Consider the following 19,738-nt stretch of genomic DNA (forward strand, 5'->3'; position numbering starts at 1 on the left):
ACCAGATTAGAAGTTGGTACTTTGCTTATTTTCCAAGATATTTCACTCACAATGTTCAGACATATATATGGTGGCGGCCATCTTGGAGTTTGACGTGGCGACCCAATTTACAATAGTGGTCTTCCTTATGCCGAGATACACCCACACACCAAATTAGAAGTTGGTACTTCGCTTATTTTTCAAGATATTCCGCTCACAAGGTTCAGACATACATGGCGGCGGCCATCTTGGATTTTGACGTGGCGACCCAATTTTCAAAAGCGTTCTTCCTTGTGCCGAGATACACCCAAACACCAGATTAGAAGTTGGTACTTTGCTTATTTTCCAAGATATTTCACTCACAAGGTTCAGACATATATATGGTGGCGGCCATCTTGGAGTTTGACGTGGCGACCCAATTTACAATAGTGGTCTTCCTTATGCCGAGATACACCCACACACCAAATTAGAAGTTGGTACTTCGCTTATTTTTCAAGATATTCATCTCACAGACATACATGGTGGCGGCCATCTTGGAATTTGACGTGGCGACCCAATTTTAAACAGCCTTCTTGCTTGTGCCTAGATACACCTAGAGTACCTACATAAAGAGAGTAGCGACATAGGGGGACCAGAAATTTAGGGTCACGTGACTCCAGGTGCCATTTTGTTTCACTCGCCAGCGCGGTGCGAGCGTTTGCCGCACCGCCAGTGAACTAATATCTACATGGTCCAAACCTTGGCTGTATGGCAAAGTCGTTCCCCCTCCTTTATGCAACTCATTATCCTCTCTCTCTCTCTCTCTCTCTCTCTCTCTCTCTCTCTCTCTCTGTGTGTGCATGTCCCAGTCCGTGCACGTCTTTTATCGTCCGTGCACGCCTTTATCGTCCGTGCACGTCTTTTATCGTCCGTGCACGCCTTTATCGTCCGTGCACGTCTTTTATCGTCCGTGCACGTCTATCGTCGTGCACGTCTCTGTCCCTGTCGTGCACGTCTTTTATCGTCCATGCTAGAGTCCCTGTATATAGAGAGTTGTGTCAACTCAAATTTGGACGACATTTTGTGTCTAAGTGTGTCGGATTAGATATACATGTACATTCGCGATATGGGGTGATAGATTCTAAACCTGCTAAAAAAAAATTTACTACACATATTTAGTCTTATTATTACATACAGGTGATATTTGTTTTGTCAAAAACTCAGCTATTGCCGTGAAAAAGAGCTGTGTGGTGATATTAAAAGTGGTATGGCAATGCATATTACAAGCCAACACTGCATATAAGAGCTAACATTATAAGTTAGACAAACCAATGCTGTCGTTCTCTGAATTTTAATAACTTTTAGAAAGGAGTGTGGGCATATCCAATATTTTTTAAAGGGTGCCGAGAGCAATTCCGGTGTAGGACTTCCAGCCGACATATAGTCTAACACACTTAAAACAAATTCTGTACGTGGTATTGCCATATTTCTATAGTGTACAACTTTAGTTTTATCAACATTTATATTCAATTTCCATTGTAATGATTTAACAAGCTGCAAGTCAGCTTCTGTCTCTGACATAAGGAAAACGTCATCGGCATCTAGTAAGATTGAAACGTTCATTTATTACTACACCCTTGCCCAGAACTCTGATGGATATTGCCTGATCGATTAATATGTTTCATAGCTGGCGACTTAATTAACACTTAATTTTCGACTGCGCCAAGCCGTAATTAAACAGAGAAAAAACTTTTAAAAATACCTGCAGTGTGCACGGTTCGTCTAGCTAGTCGAACAGATATGGAAAAGCACAGATAAGACGTCGTATTCACCATAACTTGTTTAATTTCACCAGGAACACGATGAGGCCAACACAGTAAACATTCAGTACAAAACTTGGTTCATACATTCAGTACAGAACATGATTCATACATTCAGACCGTAAGAAAACTCTGCCCGTAATACAACACTCTGACCAGACCAACACTTCATCCCACTACGTTCACCTCCTCCCAAATTTGTCTTCTGACTTTATCACTTGGAAATCTATACATCTTATATTTCCCAGATTGGTTTGAACAACTAAAAGCAGAACAACCAGTCATTTTGTTTGGCAATAAACAACATTCCCGTACCAAGCTGACGTTCACGCACGGTGAAGTTAGACACAAAATGGCGCCACAAAATCACGTGACCAGAAATCTCGGGTCAGCGCATGGCGCAACTCTCTTTATACAGGGACTCTAGTCCATGCACGCCTTGCAGTTGCACAGTTCCTCAGTTGATTTGATGCATTGCAAAGACGGTCTTTGGGACATATTTAACACAAAATACTCGTCGTGCGTGTGTGTGTGTATGTGTGTGCACGTGCATATGTGTGTGTGTGTGTGTGTGTGTGTGTGTGCGTGCATATATGTGTGTGTGTGTGTATATATATATGTCTGTGTGTGTGTGTGTATGTGTATATATGTGTGTGTATATGTGTGTATGTGTACATGTGTGTATTTGTATTATTTAATTATTTACCAAGAAGACAATATCTTTTTTTTTCTTCTTCATTTTGCTTATAAAACTCAATAAGACATACTCGATATAATAGTACATTATTTCCAAAAACCATATTTGTAATCATATTACCCTCAGTCATAAAATGATTTTGCCATGACAATATGTGATCTACCATTGCCTCGACGAAGAATTTTACTTTTCTCGAGCAAACGAACTTGGGGCACCACCTTATGGACCACTTGTTTGTGGCCGAGCACCACCATGGACCCCAATGTTTTGGGATGTCAATGTCCCAGTCGCACACACCCAGTCCCAGTCGCACGCACTCAGTCCGAGTCGCACGCACCCAGTCCCACGCACCCAGTCCCAATCACACGCACCCAGTCCCAATCACACACGCACCCAGTCCCAATCACACACGCACCCAGTCCCAATCACACACACACCCAGTCCCAATCACACACACACACACACACACACACACACACACACACACACACACACACACACACACACACACACACACACACACACACACACACACACACACGAGTATTTTGTGTTAAATATGTCCCAAAGACCGTCTTTGCAATGCATCAAATCAACTGAGGAACTGTGCAACTGCAAGGCGTGCATGGACGATAAAAGACGTGCACGACGATAGACGTGCACGGACAATAAAAGACGTGCACAGACGATAAAGGCGTGCATGGACTGGGACATGCACACAGAGAGAGAGAGAGAGAGAGAGAGAGAGAGGATAATGGGTTGCATAAAGGTGGGGGGGGGGGGGGGGTTTGGGGGGGAAATGACTTTGCCATACAGCCAAGGTTTGGACCATGTAGATATTAGTTCACTGGCGGTGCGGCAAGCACTCGCACCGCGCGCTGGCGAGTGAAACAAAATGGCGTCAATGCGGAAGTTGTCGCTACTCTCTTTATGTAGGTACTCTAGATACACCCACACACCAAATTAGAAGTTGGTACTTCGCTTATTTTTCAAGATATTTCGCTCACAAGGTTCAGACATATATATGGTGGCGGCCATCTTGGATTTTGACGTGGCGACCCAATTTCCAATAGCGTTCTTCCTTGTGCCTAGATACACCCACACACCAAATTAGAAGTTGGTACTTCGCTTATTTTTCAAGATATTCATCTCACAAGGTTCAGACATACATGGCGGCGGCCATCTTGGATTTTGACGTGGCGACCCAATTTTCAATAGCGGTCTTCCTGATGCCAAGATACACCCACACACCAAATTAGAAGTTGGTAATTCGCTTATTTTTCAAGATATTCATCTCAAGGTTCAGACATACATGGCGGCGGCCATTTTGGATTTTGACGTGGCGACCCAATTTTAAACAGCGTTCTTTCTTGTGCCAAGATACACCCACACACCAGATTAGAAGTTGGTACTTCGCTTATTTTTCAAGATATTCATCTCACAAGGTTCAGACATACATGGCATCAGACATACATGACGGCGGCCATCTTGGATTTTGACGTGGGTTGCACCCACACACCAAATTCGAATGCGGTCCTTTGTTTACGCACGCACACCCGCACGCAAACACGCACGGATGGACGGACGGACACACGGACGGAGGGGAAAACCACAGTCCCCCTTTCGCTCCGCTGTGCGACGGGGGACAAAAACACTCATTAGATTGTATTGTTGGCCTTTCTGGAAACATTTTTTGCAATAATAGACATTGAACTTGATGAAGAAACTAAGCACAAACATGCATTCCACACAGAGCAGAGTATTTGTAAACAGTTTTTGCTCCTGAGATGAAACGTTAACATTAACTTCGCGTTTCAGTTTGGATTTAGTATTGCACTTTGACTTATTTCCAAAAAATTATTTAAACCTACATTTCACACAAGAAAGATGAATTGAAGCACAATACATTAGTAGATAAAGCAGATATATCTTTGGTAAGAGTTTTATTCACATTTTATGTTCATTTTGCATATTAAAGAGTGAAATATCAAAAAAATGTTGGGTGTACCTAAACTTTTGACTGGTAGTGTATAAAGTCCTGTCTCCTTCAGCAGCTCCTCATAGCTTAGTCTATCTAGCCCCAGAATCAATCTAGTACAGTAGCTTTACAGCACCCTCTCTATGGCAGCTGTGTCCTTCCTCATATGTGGTGACCAACACTATACACAATATTCTAGATGAGGACTCAATTACTGTAGAGTGTTAACCATACCTCTTGATAATTTTATTTGGGTTCATTCTGATGACTCCAATGCAGTATTTGTGAACAACCAACAACATTGGAGACAGGGTACATTAAAATGAGCTTTGTCCGACCAACCAATCATTCGTCGATGTACCTTTGTCGGTGATATTTAAAAAAACATTAAACATTTAGCTTTTGTATTGCGAATATCTATTCCTCAGATTATCTCAACCTCATTAGTTTTATCTCTCCACAACAAACATTGAAAAAGCTTAGTATAGCTTCAAGTGACCCGTCCCTAACAACTTGGAGGAGAGGGGGGGAGGGGAGAAGAGGGGGGAGGGGAGGAGACGGGGGAGGGGGAGGGGAGGAGACGGGGGAGGGGGAGGGGAGGAGACGGGGGAGGGGGAGAGGGAGGGGGGAAAGGGAAAGGGGAGGGGGAGGGGGAAAGGGAAAGGGGAGGGGGAGGGGGAAGGGGGAGGGGGGAAAGGGGAGGGGGGAAAGGGGAGGGGGAGGGGGGGGAGGGGGAGGGGGGGGGGAGGGGGAGGGGGAAAGGGGAGGGGGAGGGGGGGGAGGGGGAGGGGGAAAGGGGAGGGGAGGGGGGAGGGGGGAAAGGGGAGGGGGAGGGGGGGAAAGGGGAGGGGGAGGGGGGAAAGGGGAGGGGGGAAAGGGGGAGGGGGAGGGGGGGAGGGGAAGGGGGAATAGGGGGAGGGGAAGGGGGAATAGGGGGAGGGGAAGGGGGGAGGGGAAGGGGGGGGAGGGGAAGGGGGGGAGGGGGGAGTAGGGGAGGGGAAGGGGGGTAGGGGGAGGGGTGGGGGGAGAGGGAGAGGAGAGGGGGGAGGGGAGAGGGAGAGGGAGAGGGAGAGGAGAGGGAGAGGGAGAGGGAGAGGGAGAGGGAGAGGGGAGGGAGAGGGAGAGGGAGAGGGAGAGGGAGAGGGGGAGGGAGAGGGAGAGGGGGAGGGAGAGGGAGAGGGGGAGGGGGAGGGAGAGGGGGAGGGAGAGGGGGAGGGGGAGGGAGAGGGAGAGGGGGAGGGGGAGGGGAGGGGGAGGGGGAGGGGGAGGGGGAGGGGAGGGGGAGGGGGAGAGAGAGGGGGAGGGGGAGGGGGAGGGGGAGGGGGAGGGGGAGGGGAGGGGGGAGGGGAGGAGGGGGGAGGGGAGGAGGGGGGAGGGGGGAGGGGGGAGGAGGGGGGAGGGGAGGGGAAGGGGAAGGGGAGGGGGGAGGGGGGGAGGGGGGAGGGGGGAGGGGGGGAGGGGAGGGGGGAGGGGGGGAGGGGGGGAGGGGGGGAGGGGGGGAGGGGGGAAACATTGAAAAAGCTTAGTATAACGTCAAGTGACCCGTCACTTTATTGACAATGTCGGCTGCACCTGGTCCAATGCCCAGTACCGTGCGGGAGCCAGGTGCAATCTGCGTGCGCCCCGCGTCTTGCACTAGACTTACTGGCAGGCCCAGGGTCTGGGCGTGAGCAAGAAGCTGGGACAAGGCATTCTCGTCTTGGGCACGCAGGACCACTGTGGACTGACCGCTACACTCCCAGCGTCGGAGGCCCTCTGCGTTGCTTTGCACCACCCGCTTGTAGCCGAGACGGCGGCATGTGCGCATTGTGCTGCAACCTTACCCTTTCCCATTCCCAGATCTGAGCGAACCACAAGCACCAGCTTCTCTTCACCACCTTCTCTTGCTAGGCTGGTCGACTCCATGTCAGTGGTGCCCATAACCACTCCGCCATGCCTGAAGGGTACAACAATTGTTTAAAAAAAGTTGTTTTCTTTACATTCACCTTTACTGCCAACATACTTTTAAAAACTTACAAAGATGTACTTTTTACAAGGAAGTTAGGTGTGCTCAAGATACCTTGCTACAGGTTTTGTGAGCCAGAGCACTCGATTCCACATCCTTTATCTAACTCGCTGCTTTAGCACACGAGGCAAAGCAGCACATCAAGGTATAAATGTACAAACCCAACATGTATATAAAACAGTGTTTCAGAATTTAGCAAGTGTTAGATGTTTTTTGGCAAGTGTTAGAAGTTTCGCAAGTGTTAAATGGAAAACTGTAAACTTGGAAGGAGGTGAGGTGGAGGGAGGGTGTCAAACCATGGAACGAGCAGAGGATGCAAGACCAGAAGGAGGCAGTAAGAGGCAGAGACCATCGACCTGTCTGCTATGGGAAAGTGATAGGCCCATAGACTCAGCTTCATCGTGGAAGATTCCAATGATGTTTAAGGCCTTCGTTTATACAATGCCAAGTTGATCAACGGGAGGCAGGGGTGATTTGATGACTTCTCTACCCCCCCCCCCCCCCCCACCCCGACCTCCACTCCCCCGCTGACCTCCACCTCCCACCCCCTAAATGAACTTCCTTTCCCACTAACCTTGCTCTCACCTTGCCCTCCTCCCCCCAAACTAAGATGATTGCAATTTAAGAGTAGGATGGTTAAAAAACAGAACTTCCGGGTCATTCGCCTAGCAGGCTGAGCTGAGTCGGTCGTCCTGTGTATTTGATTGATTCTGTTGGATTTAGCGTGTGCTGTCGTGTTGTGCTTTGTGTGAATGATTGTGATGGATCCCTGTTTCGTTTCCTGGCTTATGGCGGCGTGTCTGCCCGTGAGATTTGCAGTACTTTGGTTTTTACTCGCCACCAAGTTGTCTTTGTCTTTGTCTTTCAATCCTGACAAATCTCACACTCTTACGATGTCTCTCCGAAAAGACCGACTGGACAACCCTCCCATCCACTTTCTGAATAATCCTCTCCAAGAAGTTCTGTCACTCAAGCTTTTGGGTCTCAATATCTGCCATGATCTTTCCTGGGAAAACCACATTTCAAATCTGGCCTCCAAAGCCAGTCGCCGACTGGGCATCCTCCGTCGTGCGAAGTCCTTTCTTGGCACACCTGAGCTCCTCACCACATACAAGGCTTTCATCCGCAGTTCAATGGAATACTGCTCTCCCCTCTGGGCTGGTGCTCCTGCCTCACACCTAGCTCGTCTTCACGCTGTTGAAACCAAAGCATTCAGCATCATTGGAATCTCCCGCGATGAAGCTAACTCCAAGGGCCTCTCACTCACTCACCGCAGGCAGGTTGGTGGTCTTTCCGTCTTAGACCGACTCCTCTCTGGCCTTGCCCCCCCAGCTCTCTCTGGGCTCTGTCCCGCAGATATTCCTACAGGTCGCACAAGATCTGCCTGCAACCCTCTTATGGTTAAACTGCCAAAATCAAGACTCTCTGCTCACCTTCACTCCTTCATTCCTCTTTTCTCCCACCCCTGGAACAAACTCCCTCACTCTCTTCAATCCCACTCCACCCTCCAGGTCTTTAAAACAGCTGTTCACCACCATCTCTTATCTTCTCCCATCCAAAACCTTGATCTTTTCTACCCCTGCTATTTTCACCCCAATTCCACTTTTTTGAAATACCAACTTCTGTCGTGGAAGTCCTTGGTGTCCTTGTGTTTTATACTTCTCCCTTCCACCCGCCCCCCCTTCCCACGCCTCCTCCCCCCAAGCCCTCTCCCTTCCACACATCTCCCTGCTCTCAAATGTTGTGTTTGTGTGCTTCCCCTTCTCTCCCCATCTTGTCTTCCGCTCCCTCTTTTTATATATTTTGTTTGTCTGGTTGATTTGTTTGTGAAGTAAATGTTAGCTCTTTCACGAGCCTCGATTCAGTATACAAAAAAAAAAAAAAAAGGTGAAAATTTCGAACTGTAAGTACCCGCCATGTTTTTTCGTTGAGCCTCATGCAGCCCGGTGTGGGCCTCTCAACAAGACAGTTCTTTTCCCCGTCTCGCCCCATCGCCCACCCCACCGCTTGCCCCACCTCTGCACGCACCGCTGCATCTACCGAGCTCGACTATCCGCTCTAACTCCTCTATCCCGAGGCCTATTCGCTACACTCGGCAAAAACTTTTGTCTTTAAACAACACCACTCGATTGACTCCTGGACTTGTGTCAGGCCTCAGAGAACTTGAAATCGGCGTTGTTCTCCCGAGGAAACGCACAAAGCGAGGCGGGAGGAGAAAGCAGAGAAAAATACCGATTGTGATTTCTCTTCGCGACCAGCGACGGCCCGGCCCACATTTTAATAATTCCTGCGAAAAAGTGTCCCCTGTCAACTTCAATAACCTAATCTATCCCTGTAGAACATACACAGCACCAAAACAACACCGTTCTGACCTGTATCTCGCCTTATTCAACGCTCAGTCTGTGAGTAGTCCTGAAAAGCGAACCGAAATTACCTCTTTTATTCAAGATAACGATATCGACGTGTTTTTTATGACCGAAACTTGGCTCTGACCCAGTGGCGACGAAGCGAGATGTGCTGATCTCACCCCACTTGGATACACCCTGCAGTCATTTCCTCGCTCCTCTAGGGGTGGGGGCGTGGCTGTTATTTACAGAGACAACTTCTCTCCCTTTGTCTCCTTCACCACGACTTTTTTGTTCGACCATTCATCCTACGAGCCAGCCCATGTCACCTTCACTCTGTCAGAAAACACTTCATTTCTTCTGCCTCTACCGACCTCCACCTAACCGGAAAAACAAGCTTACTGACTATGTTCGTGACCCAGCTTCCTAATCTGCTCGACCACTGCAATACTCTTCCTGGTTTCGTCTCTATTCTTGGAGATTTCAACGTCCACTATGACCAACCACAACTTCCTCTCACTTCAAAGATCTTTTATTTGTTTTTGTATACTGAATCGAGGCTCGTGAAAGAGCTAACATTTACTTCACAAACAAATTAACCAGACAAACAAAATACCCAAAAAGAGGGAGTGGAAGACAAGATGGGGAGAGAAGGGGAAGCACACAAACACAACATCCGAGAGCAGGGAGACGTGTGGAAGGGAGAGGGCCCGGGGGGAGGAGGCATGGGAAGGGGGGGGGGGGGGGGAGGGAGAAGTATAAAACACAAGGACACCAAGGACTTCCTGGACAGAAGTTGGTATTTCAAAAAAGTGGAATTGGGGTGAAATTAGCAGGGGTAGAAAAGATCAAGGTTTTGGATGGGGGAAGATAAGAGATGGTGGTGAACAGCTGTTTTAAAGACTTGGAGGGTGGAGTGGGATTGAAGAGAGTGAGGGAGTTTGTTCCAGAGGCGGGAGAAAAGAGGAGTGAAGGTGAGCAGAGAGTCTTGATTTTGGCAGTTTAACCATAAGAGGGTTGCAGGCAGATCTTGTGTGACCTGTAGGAATATTTGCGGGACAGAGCCCAGAGAGAGCTGGGGGGGCAAGGCCAGAGAGGAGTCGGTAGAAGACGGAAAGACCACCAACCTGCCTGCGGTGAGTGAGTGAGAGGCACTTGGAGTTAGCTTCATCGCGGGAGATTCCAATGATTCTGAATGCTTTGGTTTCAACAGCGTGAAGGCGAGCTAGGTGTGAGGCAGGAGCACCAGCCCAGAGGGGAGAGCAGTATTCCATTGAGCTGCGGATGAAAGCCTTGTATGTGGTGAGGAGCTCAGGTGTGCCAAGGAAGGACTTCGCACGACGGAGGATGCCCAGTCGGCGACTGGCTTTGGAGGCCAGATTTGAAATGTGGTTTTCCCAGGAAAGATCATGGCAGATAGTGAGACCCAAAAGCTTGAGTGACAGAACTTCTTGGAGAGGATTATTCAGAAAGTGGATGGGAGGGTTGTCCAGTCGGTCTTTTCGGAGAGACATCGTAAGAGTGCGAGATTTGTCAGGATTGAAAGACATGTTCCACTTGTTTGCCCAGTCTGTGATTTTGTCAAGGTCTGCAGAGAGTGAGGAGGCTGCAGACTGCCGATCTGAGGGATGAAGAATGGAGCGACACAGAGTAGAGTCATCAGCAAAGAGATAGAGAGGATTTTCAAGAGAGTCAGAGAGATCATTGATGAAGACCAGAAAAAGCACAGGGCCCAGAACACTGCCTTGGGGAACTCCAGCCTGAACAGGAAGAGGAGAGGAGAGAAACCCATTCAGGGCCACACGTTGACTACGACTAGAGAGGAAGTCCGCCAGCCATGCGTGGAGATTTCCATGGATACCAAAAGAAGAGAGTTTGGTGAGCAGAGCGGGGTGCCAGACCGTATCGAAGGCACGTGTTATGTCAAGGGAGACTGCTCGAATTTCCTGTTTGGCATTGAGGATCTCCATCCATTGTTGAGAAAGTAGAAGCAGCATGTCCAGAGTGGAGTGTCCAGGTCTGAAACCAAATTGATGATCAGAGATCAAGCCATTGGAGAAGAGGAAAGATTTCATATCTGAAGCAATGATGGATTCCATGACTTTGCTGATAATTGGGAGAAGGCTGATTTATGTTTTTGCACCTTTTTGTGCAAAGCAGTGATGTTGGCAGATTTCCAAGCAGATGGAAGATGACCTTGAGCAAAAGAGAGGGTGAAGAGAACAGAGAGAGGGAGTGAAAGAGCGGAAGAACATGATTTTAGGACCCGTGGGCTGATGCCGTCAGGTCCAGTTGCAGAATCAGAGTCGAGGGTTGACAGAAACTTTTCCACCTTGTCAGGAGGAAAGGACACAGAGTCCAGGAGCAGCTGGGTACGACTGGGTACGGTGGGTACAGAGAGGGATGGGTTTGGGACACAAGATTTAGAGGCAAACACAGAGTTGAGGCTTTCAGCTTTTTCACGTGCGGAGTCAGCCGTGTGGCCATTTGAGGTGAGGGAGGGGATGGAGGGGGAACAAACACCAGAAACAGATTTGACCAGATGCCACCAGGATTTGGAAGAGGGAGACAGATAAGAGAGTTCGGTCCTGAGAACGGAGAAATATTGTTTACTGGCTCTCCTGAGGGTGGACACACACTTGTTTCGGGCTTTGTGAAAGGAAAAGAGATTTCCTTCCGTTGGATTTGCTTTCCAGGAGACGAAAGCAAGTTGTTTCTGGGCAATAGCCTCACCACAAGATTCCGTGTACCATGGACGGGAGGAAGGGTATGACAACTGAAGACGAGATGGGATAAATCTGTGCATGAGAGAGAGCAATTTACTTTGGAAGAATTCCCAGGATGAGTTGATGTCAGAGGCAGTAGAGATGGGAGACCAGTCCAGATGATTGATGGTTGCTTGAAGACCGTGCCAGTTGGCCTGAGTGAAATGCCAGACTCGTCGACGCTGAGGAGGCTCTCTGAGAATGGTCAGAGAGATGTCCACTTTAACAAGCACATGATCAGAAGAGCCGATTGGAGCAGAAGAAGAGCAGCAGACATTTTCAGGGAAGTTAGTCATAACCAAGTACAGAAGAGAAGATGCTCCGCTGACTGAGATCCGGGTTGGGAAATTGACAGATTGTGTCAGTCCCAGTGAGTCACAGAAGTCCTTTGCTGAAGAGCCATGGCTGGTGAGAGAGGTACCCACCCCCAGCCAACTGGCATGGTGACAGTTGAAATCACCACATATGAGGAAGAGAGAATTGGGATGGGTAGTTAGAAGTTGGTCCATATTATCAGACAGCGAGATGTAGATGGAGTCATCACTGTTTGGTGGATGGTACAACACACATATGAACAAAAGGTGGGAGCGAAGGGGAAGCCGAAGCCAAAGGTATTCCTGGGGGTGAGGTGGAGAGAGGGCAGTGCAGGGCGAGTGAGGAAGAGAGGTTTTTTTATAAAGATAGCAACCCCACCTCCAGGACGAGGCTCAGGTCTATCATACCGGAGGAGGGAGTAACCTGGGAAAGATACCAAGGAATCAGAGACATCATGAAGGAGGAAAGTTTCTGTTAAGCAGATCACGTCTGGTTTGTCAGAAGCAACCTGTATGGAGAGATCAGTTAAGTTTGAGCGAAGGCCCTGGATGTTTGAGGTCCATACTGTTAAGGAAGAGGAAGGGGCAGCATCGGATACAGAACAGGGGGGAGGGGGGGGGAGTGGTAGGGTAAGATGTGGAAGAGGAGGAAGAGGTAGGGAGAGCTGTTGAAGGTGTGTCAGAGATTACAGAATGGCTTGGAGAAAGGGAAGAATGGGGCAGACAAAAGGTTTGATGGTAATTGGGTGAGGCGCGGTGAGGTGTTATTTGAGGAGGGGGAAGAGTGAGGCAGAAGGTTGAGGGAGAATAAGGTGAAAGTTGGAAGGGGGAAGAATCGGGGAGGACGCTTTGAGGAGGAGGCGTGAGAGGGGAGTCTAGGAGGGGAGGAGTGAGGGAGAGTCTCGGAGGGGAGGGGTGTGGGGGGAGTTTAGGAGGGAAGGGGCAGGGGGGGAGATTTGAAAGGGATGGGTGATGGGGAAGATTTGGGGGGGAGTGGCAAGGGGGAAGATTTGAAAGAGATGGGTGATGGGGAAGATTTGGAGGGAAGGGGTGAGATTGGATTTTGAAAAGTGTGCGATTAATGGGAAACGAACATTTATTGCAAAATGAGTTTCTTGAGACATTCGAGTCAAAAATACATTTGAGGACGCTGAATGATGGGTGGAGTTCTGGAGAGTTTAGGGAATGAATGAAAGATGCACTGTAAGAGATGGAATTTTTTTTGGGAATGAATAGATTTGGTGAGCAAGTCGAAAGCATTCTTTTAGAGAAGAAGAAGAAAAAGGTGTTATAGAATATGACAAAAGAAAGTTCTTCAGGGGACAGATGAAACATTTTTTAACAACGTGATCATGTGATCACGAACAACGTGGTCGAAGAACGAACGAACAAATAAGAACGAACAAACGGATAAGAACAGAGAAGGGAATTTTTTTTTTTTTTTTTTGAGATTTTAAAACAAGGAAAAAGAATTGGTATGGGGTGAAAAGTATGTATGGGGTGAAAAGACCGTGAAAAGCAGAGACCGAAAGTAATTGCAGCGCGATCGAAGAACCGCTGAGACAAAAACAAAAGCCTCAAGCCAAGGGCTGACACGGTAGCCTACTAGTACTACACTAGGCCTCAGAATACACGATACGAAAAAACCGACGATTCTGTACACAGGTATGAAAAACCAACACCGAGAAACCTATTAAAGTCACCCCAATAGGTACATACACCGAAAGAAAGATACAGATTCGACAAAAACACAATTGTGAAAAATTACTTACTCTTCATCATCATCATCTTCTTGTGGTGCATTGTAGTGGTCACGGAGGATCTGGGACATTTTTTCTCTGAATGTCACAATGTCTTTTAAGCCTCTACCCTCTGCCATGAATATAGATTCACCATATCGTTTTTTAAGCTGTTCCTTCATGTATTGGTTCCCATATGCATTGGATTCACTATCGCCCAGGTATTGTTCCATTCTAGCCACGAGGTCTGTAATTGTTAACTGTTCCTCATCATTGTCTTCAAGAAAAGAGCACACCTTATCGAAAGCCTCATTCTGGTCACTGTCCTTAGGCCTTCCCATTTTTCGTCTCTTGTTTGACTCAGTCGGCTTGAACCGTTGTGGAATGTCTCGCATTGTGCGGAAATTAATGTTGCAGGACTTGTGGTACACACAGTCAGCTGCATGGAGATCACCCTCAAAATATTCAATGCGGCCTTGAACAGCAAGGGCCCATTCATCGCTCCTTGTTTTGCAATGAACTGATATAGTTTTAACAAATGCGTCAGTCTTCACGTAGCCAAAACTGGCTGTTTCTGCATGGCCTCGCTTTGGGCCCTCTTCCTTAACTTCAGTGCCGCAGAAAAGGCAATGTGTTTTACTGTCATATGGTCCCAGGGAAATGCGAGCACTCCTCTTGACTGATGGACCTGATTCCGCATGATCCTTCTTGGTTAAAGCAATGTCCTTTTTGTTTATGTGATTCACTCGGCATGATTTGTGAACACTGGTACCAGCTAGAATTCTGATGTCAACACCCCTTTCGGCACTTGCACGGTTGATGCCTTCTGCTCCTTTCTCACGAACTGATACTGTTTCCTCACAGTCCAATCCCCTTTGGCATAAAGGGCAGGTCTCTTTACCATATAAAGAGTTCATTTTCTATCTCTGAAAATACAAAAATGAGATCTTTTAGAAGCATGCAGTCAATTTACATTGGCCATATACATTGAATGCCATCAGAGCATTCTCCACCCCTGAAACTGAGATATTTATGTAAGATATATATTAGGAGGAAACATACTATGGAATAATCTGCATAGTGGTCATCCCATTGCTTTCTGCATCTGAAATGAATTATATACAAGGGCTCTGTTGCTTAGTCACAAGGTGCACCAGGAAAAGATATGTATAGTCCAGAAGAAAAACATACTGATAGAACCCCCCCCCCCCCCCTTCCCCCAATCAACTGGTCCCATTCCTATTAAATAAATATGCATCCCCACAACTCTAGAACCTGGAAAATAAATACCATCATACACTACAGTTGTAGGAGTACAAAATACATGTATAATATATGGGGCAATTGTATGCATAGGCCTACCTGTCTTTTTGCTACTGCCTTGGCCTTGGTTGTATTGTACTGTATCTCCTTGGTTGTATTGTATTGTATCTCCAATGTTTACCATACAACGTTGTCCAATTGAGTCCTAATTAGGTGTAATTAACTCATTCATGTGGAGTTGTTACTCTGTCAAGCTGCACAACTACCAGTGAGGAATTAGGTCATTAGCCTACATGCTGGGAGGTCATATTGTTAAAGACATGTGTCAGGTAGCAGATGTAAACATTGTTAAAGACACGAAACAAGTGTTATAAAATGTTGCCTTTGCAGCTGGTCTCAGTGGAACAAATTAATTTATATAAACAAAAAGAAACAAAAATAAAAAACCAAAGACGTTTTCGACGTAGTGAATTGTGCATGGTTTTGTGACATTTTTATCATGTCAAAATTTTTTACTTTCCCATGGTCCATTTCTGTCCAACTTTTGATATGTTCCTAAGTAAGTCTTAAAATATAAGGAAATGCAATAAAACTAAAATTTGCAATTTTTTTGGGGTACGGCTGTTCTGGTCGTATATTGACCCGTCTATACCTTCGAAAGCGTGCGCGCAGGGACAGCTTTGAAAAGACGTGACGACCAATCTTGCGCATGCGCAGATCTGACTACAGGTTCATCATTGACCTCCTTTCTATTTTTAGTCTGTCTCAGTCCGTCTCCCAACCTACACACGTTAAAGGACACATCCTGGATTGGTTAGTGCACAGATGCGATGATCAGTTGGTGCAGTCCACGTCAGTGACCTGTGCTATCACCTCGGACCACTTCTGTCACCAGCCACCTGAGTATTGCTGTTCCTCGTCTTCAGCCCACCTTCATCACTGCCCGCAACATTCGTGCCATCGACCGTTCCGCCTTTAAAGAGGACCTTCACACCCGTCTCTCTGGCCGTTCCTATGTCACTGCAGAAGACCTCGACTGTTGCCAAAGCACAGCGTTGGACTGTCATGCTCCAGCGACACGGCGTGCCGTTCCCAGACGCAGGAGTACTCCGTGGTTCAGCGCAGTCAGCGACGAAGTCAAGGCTGCCAAAAAGGAACGACGACGTGCCGAGAGACAGTGGCTGAAGACTGGCCTCACAGTCCATAAACAGTTGTACAACATAGCTAAAAGACTCGTCATAAAAATCATTCTAAAAGCAAAAACGTCATATATTTCTGATCGGATTACTAGGAGCTCCTCCTGCAAGCAACTGTTCAGCATTACCAACCGCCTGTTTGCCACCAAAAATAAATCCGTTCTTCCCACTGTATTTCCTCAAAACAAACTACCCCAATGCTTCCTGCATTTCTTTCACAAAAAAATTCAGTCAAAAAGAAACAATCTTGACAAGCAGTCACTCCTTTCCTTCGATGATGCTGAACACTGCTTTCACGGACAACCTCTTAGTTCGTTTACTCCCGTTACTGAGGAAATTGTCAAATGTACAATCCTCAAGTCAAACACAAAAACATGTGATCTTGACCCCCTTCCCACGATTTGTTTATTGAGTGTTTGGACACCCTCCTCCCATTTATTACTGCAGTTATCAATGATTCTCTGACTACGGGTTCATTTCCGCTTCTCTTTAAGCAAGCTCTTGTTAAACCACTTCTTAAAAAGCCCACCCTTGACCTTAACGACATGAAAAATTACCGTCCTATCTCCAACCTGTCTTTCCTGTCAAAGATCACAGAAAGAATTGTGCTATCACAGATGAATGACCATCTAGTTTCAAATAATCTTTTCAATTCTCGCCAGTCAGCATATAGACCAGGCCATAGCACCGAGACCGCTCTCGTAAGAATAACCAATGATCTTCTGACCTCTCTTGACTGTGGTAAGGTTTCCGTTCTTGCTCTTTTGGACTTGTCTGCCGCCTTTGACACGATTGACCATAGTGTCTTAATTCGTCGTCTTGAAATCACATTTGGTATAACTGGTACTCCCCTTTCTTGGCTGATGTCCTATCTTACTGATAGAGTGCAAACAGTTGTTGTCAATGGCCAGAAATCAGCCCCTTCTACGCTTTCCTTTGGCATTCCCCAGGGCTCAGTCCTGGGACCTATCCTCTTTCTTTTGTACACTCAGCCTCTATTTGATCTTGTTGCCAGACATTCAGTTGATCACCACGCCTTTGCAGACGACAATCAGCTGTACAAAGGAAGCACGATTCAACAAATCGTGCCCACTGTTGAAGTGTTAGAAGGCTGTATTGCCGACGTGAAAGCGTGGATGACCCAAAACAAACTTCAGCTGAACGATGCTAAAACAGAGTCTATGATTGTAAGATCGCACAGATGTCCTCTACAATGTTCACTTCCTACCACTATTCATGTTGGTGAAACCGATGTAAACTTTGTTTCGTCGGCCAAGAACCTTGGTGTGGTTTTCGACTGTAACATGACATTTTCCAAGCAAGTACTTCAAACTTGCAAATCAGCATACTTTCAGCTGCGAAATATCACATCCATTCGCCACTTTGTTACTCCTCAAGCTGCTCTAACCCTGGTCTGTGCCCTTGTCCTCTGAAGGCTGGACTATTGTAATTCTTTGTATGCTGGCTGCCCTCAGTTTCTCTTGGATAAGTTACAAAAGGTTCAAAACTCTGCCGCTCGTCTTGTCTGTAAGGCGAAGAAGTCTGACCATGTTACTCCGCTTCTTGAATCTTTACACTGGCTGCCTGTCTCTGCTCGTGTGCAATACAAAATGTGCACATTATGTTATAAATCATTGTGTGGAACGGGACCTCACTATCTCTCCGATTTGCTCACTCTCTATGAATCTCGGCGACGGCTTCGTTCAAGCGACGACTCTATGACCGTAGAGCCGCCGCGCACCAGCACGAGGCCGTCGTTTGGCGAGAAATCTTTTTCCTTTGCTGCACCTCTGCTCTGGAATGACTTGCCTTCCTCTGTTCGACATGTTGACTCTCTTCCTGCCTTTAAAACCTCCCTCAAAACCTATCTGTTTCACAAGTCTTTCAAAGTCTAAGTCATGTTTTGCCTTTGGTTTGAGGTGGGACAGAGATGGAGAGTATGTCTGTGTACATGTGCGGGGGAGGGAGGGGAGGAGGAGGGGGAGTACACATCTGTGGGTTTTGAATGGGGAGGGAGAGGAATAGGGCAAGAGTGAAGGTGTGTCTGTGTGTGTGTATGTTTGTGTATGTGTATGTGTGTGCGGTGTGTGTGCGTTCGCATGATAATGTAAAGCGCCATGAGGGTCGTTTACTCTGCTTGATGGGGCTATATAAGACTCCTTTATTATTATCATTATTATTATTAACAATAGCATTAGTAGATAAACCTCTTTGGTAAACAAAGTACGGTAATGAACTTTGAACTCAACCATGCCATTTTCAAAATGCCCTTTTCTATACAAGGTCTCGGCTCGTGGAAGAGATAGGCCATATACAAGATCAGGACACAACATAACAAAAGGAACAGCAGGAGAAAAGGGAAACGCCAACAGCAGGGCAGAGGGAGAAAGTCGATGGAAACGGACAAACACGGGATGCAGGTAACAATGAGTGGTAGGGGAGAACGCAAGGGATGAAAAAGAGGGATACATAAGCAATGTTTTGAGAGGGATGGGGGTGGTTTAACGGATGAAGAAAAGATGATGGATTTGGATAGGGGATGACCTGAGATGGTGGTGACCAGCTGTCTCAAGGACCTGGAGGGAAGAGTGAGATTGAAGAGAGTGTGGAAGGTGGTTCCACGGGTGTGAGAAAAGGGGAACGAATGAGTGGAGGTGAGCAGTGGTTGTGGATTTGGGCAGTTTCACTTGGAGGAGGTTGCTGGTGGACTACGTGCGTCCTGCAGATACATGGGAGGGACAGAGCATGGAGAGGGCAGAGGGTGCAAGATTACAAATGAGGCAGAAGAAAACAGAGACCACCGACCTGTCAGCTCAGGTGTGGTGTTTTGAACCTCCCCTCAAAAGAGGACTTTCCAGAGTAATGTAACCTTTTCTGCAATCTTCTGGATAACAAAACACCATGGTTTGGAACTAGAACGTCACTCGGTAGGGTGCATACCTTTGCCAGGCTGAACAGTTTATGTATTATATTCCACTGATAGGCCGGATCGGCATCCGGACCGGAACCAAAATCTAATCGGCTTGTTCTTGTCACCTAACCAACTCATCCACAAAGTTTTGTCATAATCCGTCCACAACTTTTTGAGACATCGTGCTCTACAGTATATCGTTTTTGGCCGTATCTCTCGATGTCGTTCTAACAACCAATTAAAGTTCTTGGAACTGGATTCAAATCTTCACTAAAATCTAACCATGTCGTCCTCGTGTTACGTGGTCCCCTCGGTGACTACCTGGTCTCGGTGACCCCCGGACCGTGAGAGGAACTTCGCCAGAAAGTAGTATTATATATGCGCTTTCGCAACGCAATCCCTATGAATTCCACCCATGAGAAACTGAGGTTCAATGATATATTTCAAGGGTAAGGATATCATACAATTTCAATGATACAATCACGGATATATTCCCCGAGCAATCAACCACAAACAACCATCAACAATTCCCAATCCACAATCAATTCCCTATATGATTAAGATGGCCATCTTATATATGTGTGTCCCCGTTGGTACTCACGACCCCCTTTTGGTCTCTGTTCCGCACAATGTCTCTGGGCCCCTCCTGACCAAGATGATGGTCGGCGTTGCCGCACTCGGGCGGTTGAACGAACCCCGGGTGGACGTGTTTCCACCGGGCAGGTATCGTACCAGGCACCCCGGCTG

At 47.2% G+C, this 19,738-nt stretch overlaps 1 protein-coding gene across 1 annotated transcript in view; it reads right to left on the reverse strand.

Annotated features, from left to right (window-relative positions):
• Positions 1-5,939: 5,939 nt before the first annotated feature.
• The window catches only part of LOC137428942 (uncharacterized), a 52,867-nt gene continuing 39,068 nt past the window's right edge, over positions 5,940-19,738 (reverse strand). The window contains 3 exon segments of the mRNA XM_078780821.1: positions 5,940-6,238; positions 6,241-6,389; positions 13,655-14,547. Coding sequence (XP_078636947.1) covers positions 5,976-6,238; positions 6,241-6,389; positions 13,655-14,538 — 1,296 coding nt within the window. The 5' untranslated portion in view covers positions 14,539-14,547 and the 3' untranslated portion in view covers positions 5,940-5,975.

Source organism: Myxine glutinosa, chromosome 6, assembly GCF_964187855.1.
Source record: "Myxine glutinosa chromosome 6, kmMyxGlut1.1, whole genome shotgun sequence".
NCBI lineage: Eukaryota > Metazoa > Chordata > Myxini > Myxiniformes > Myxinidae > Myxine > Myxine glutinosa.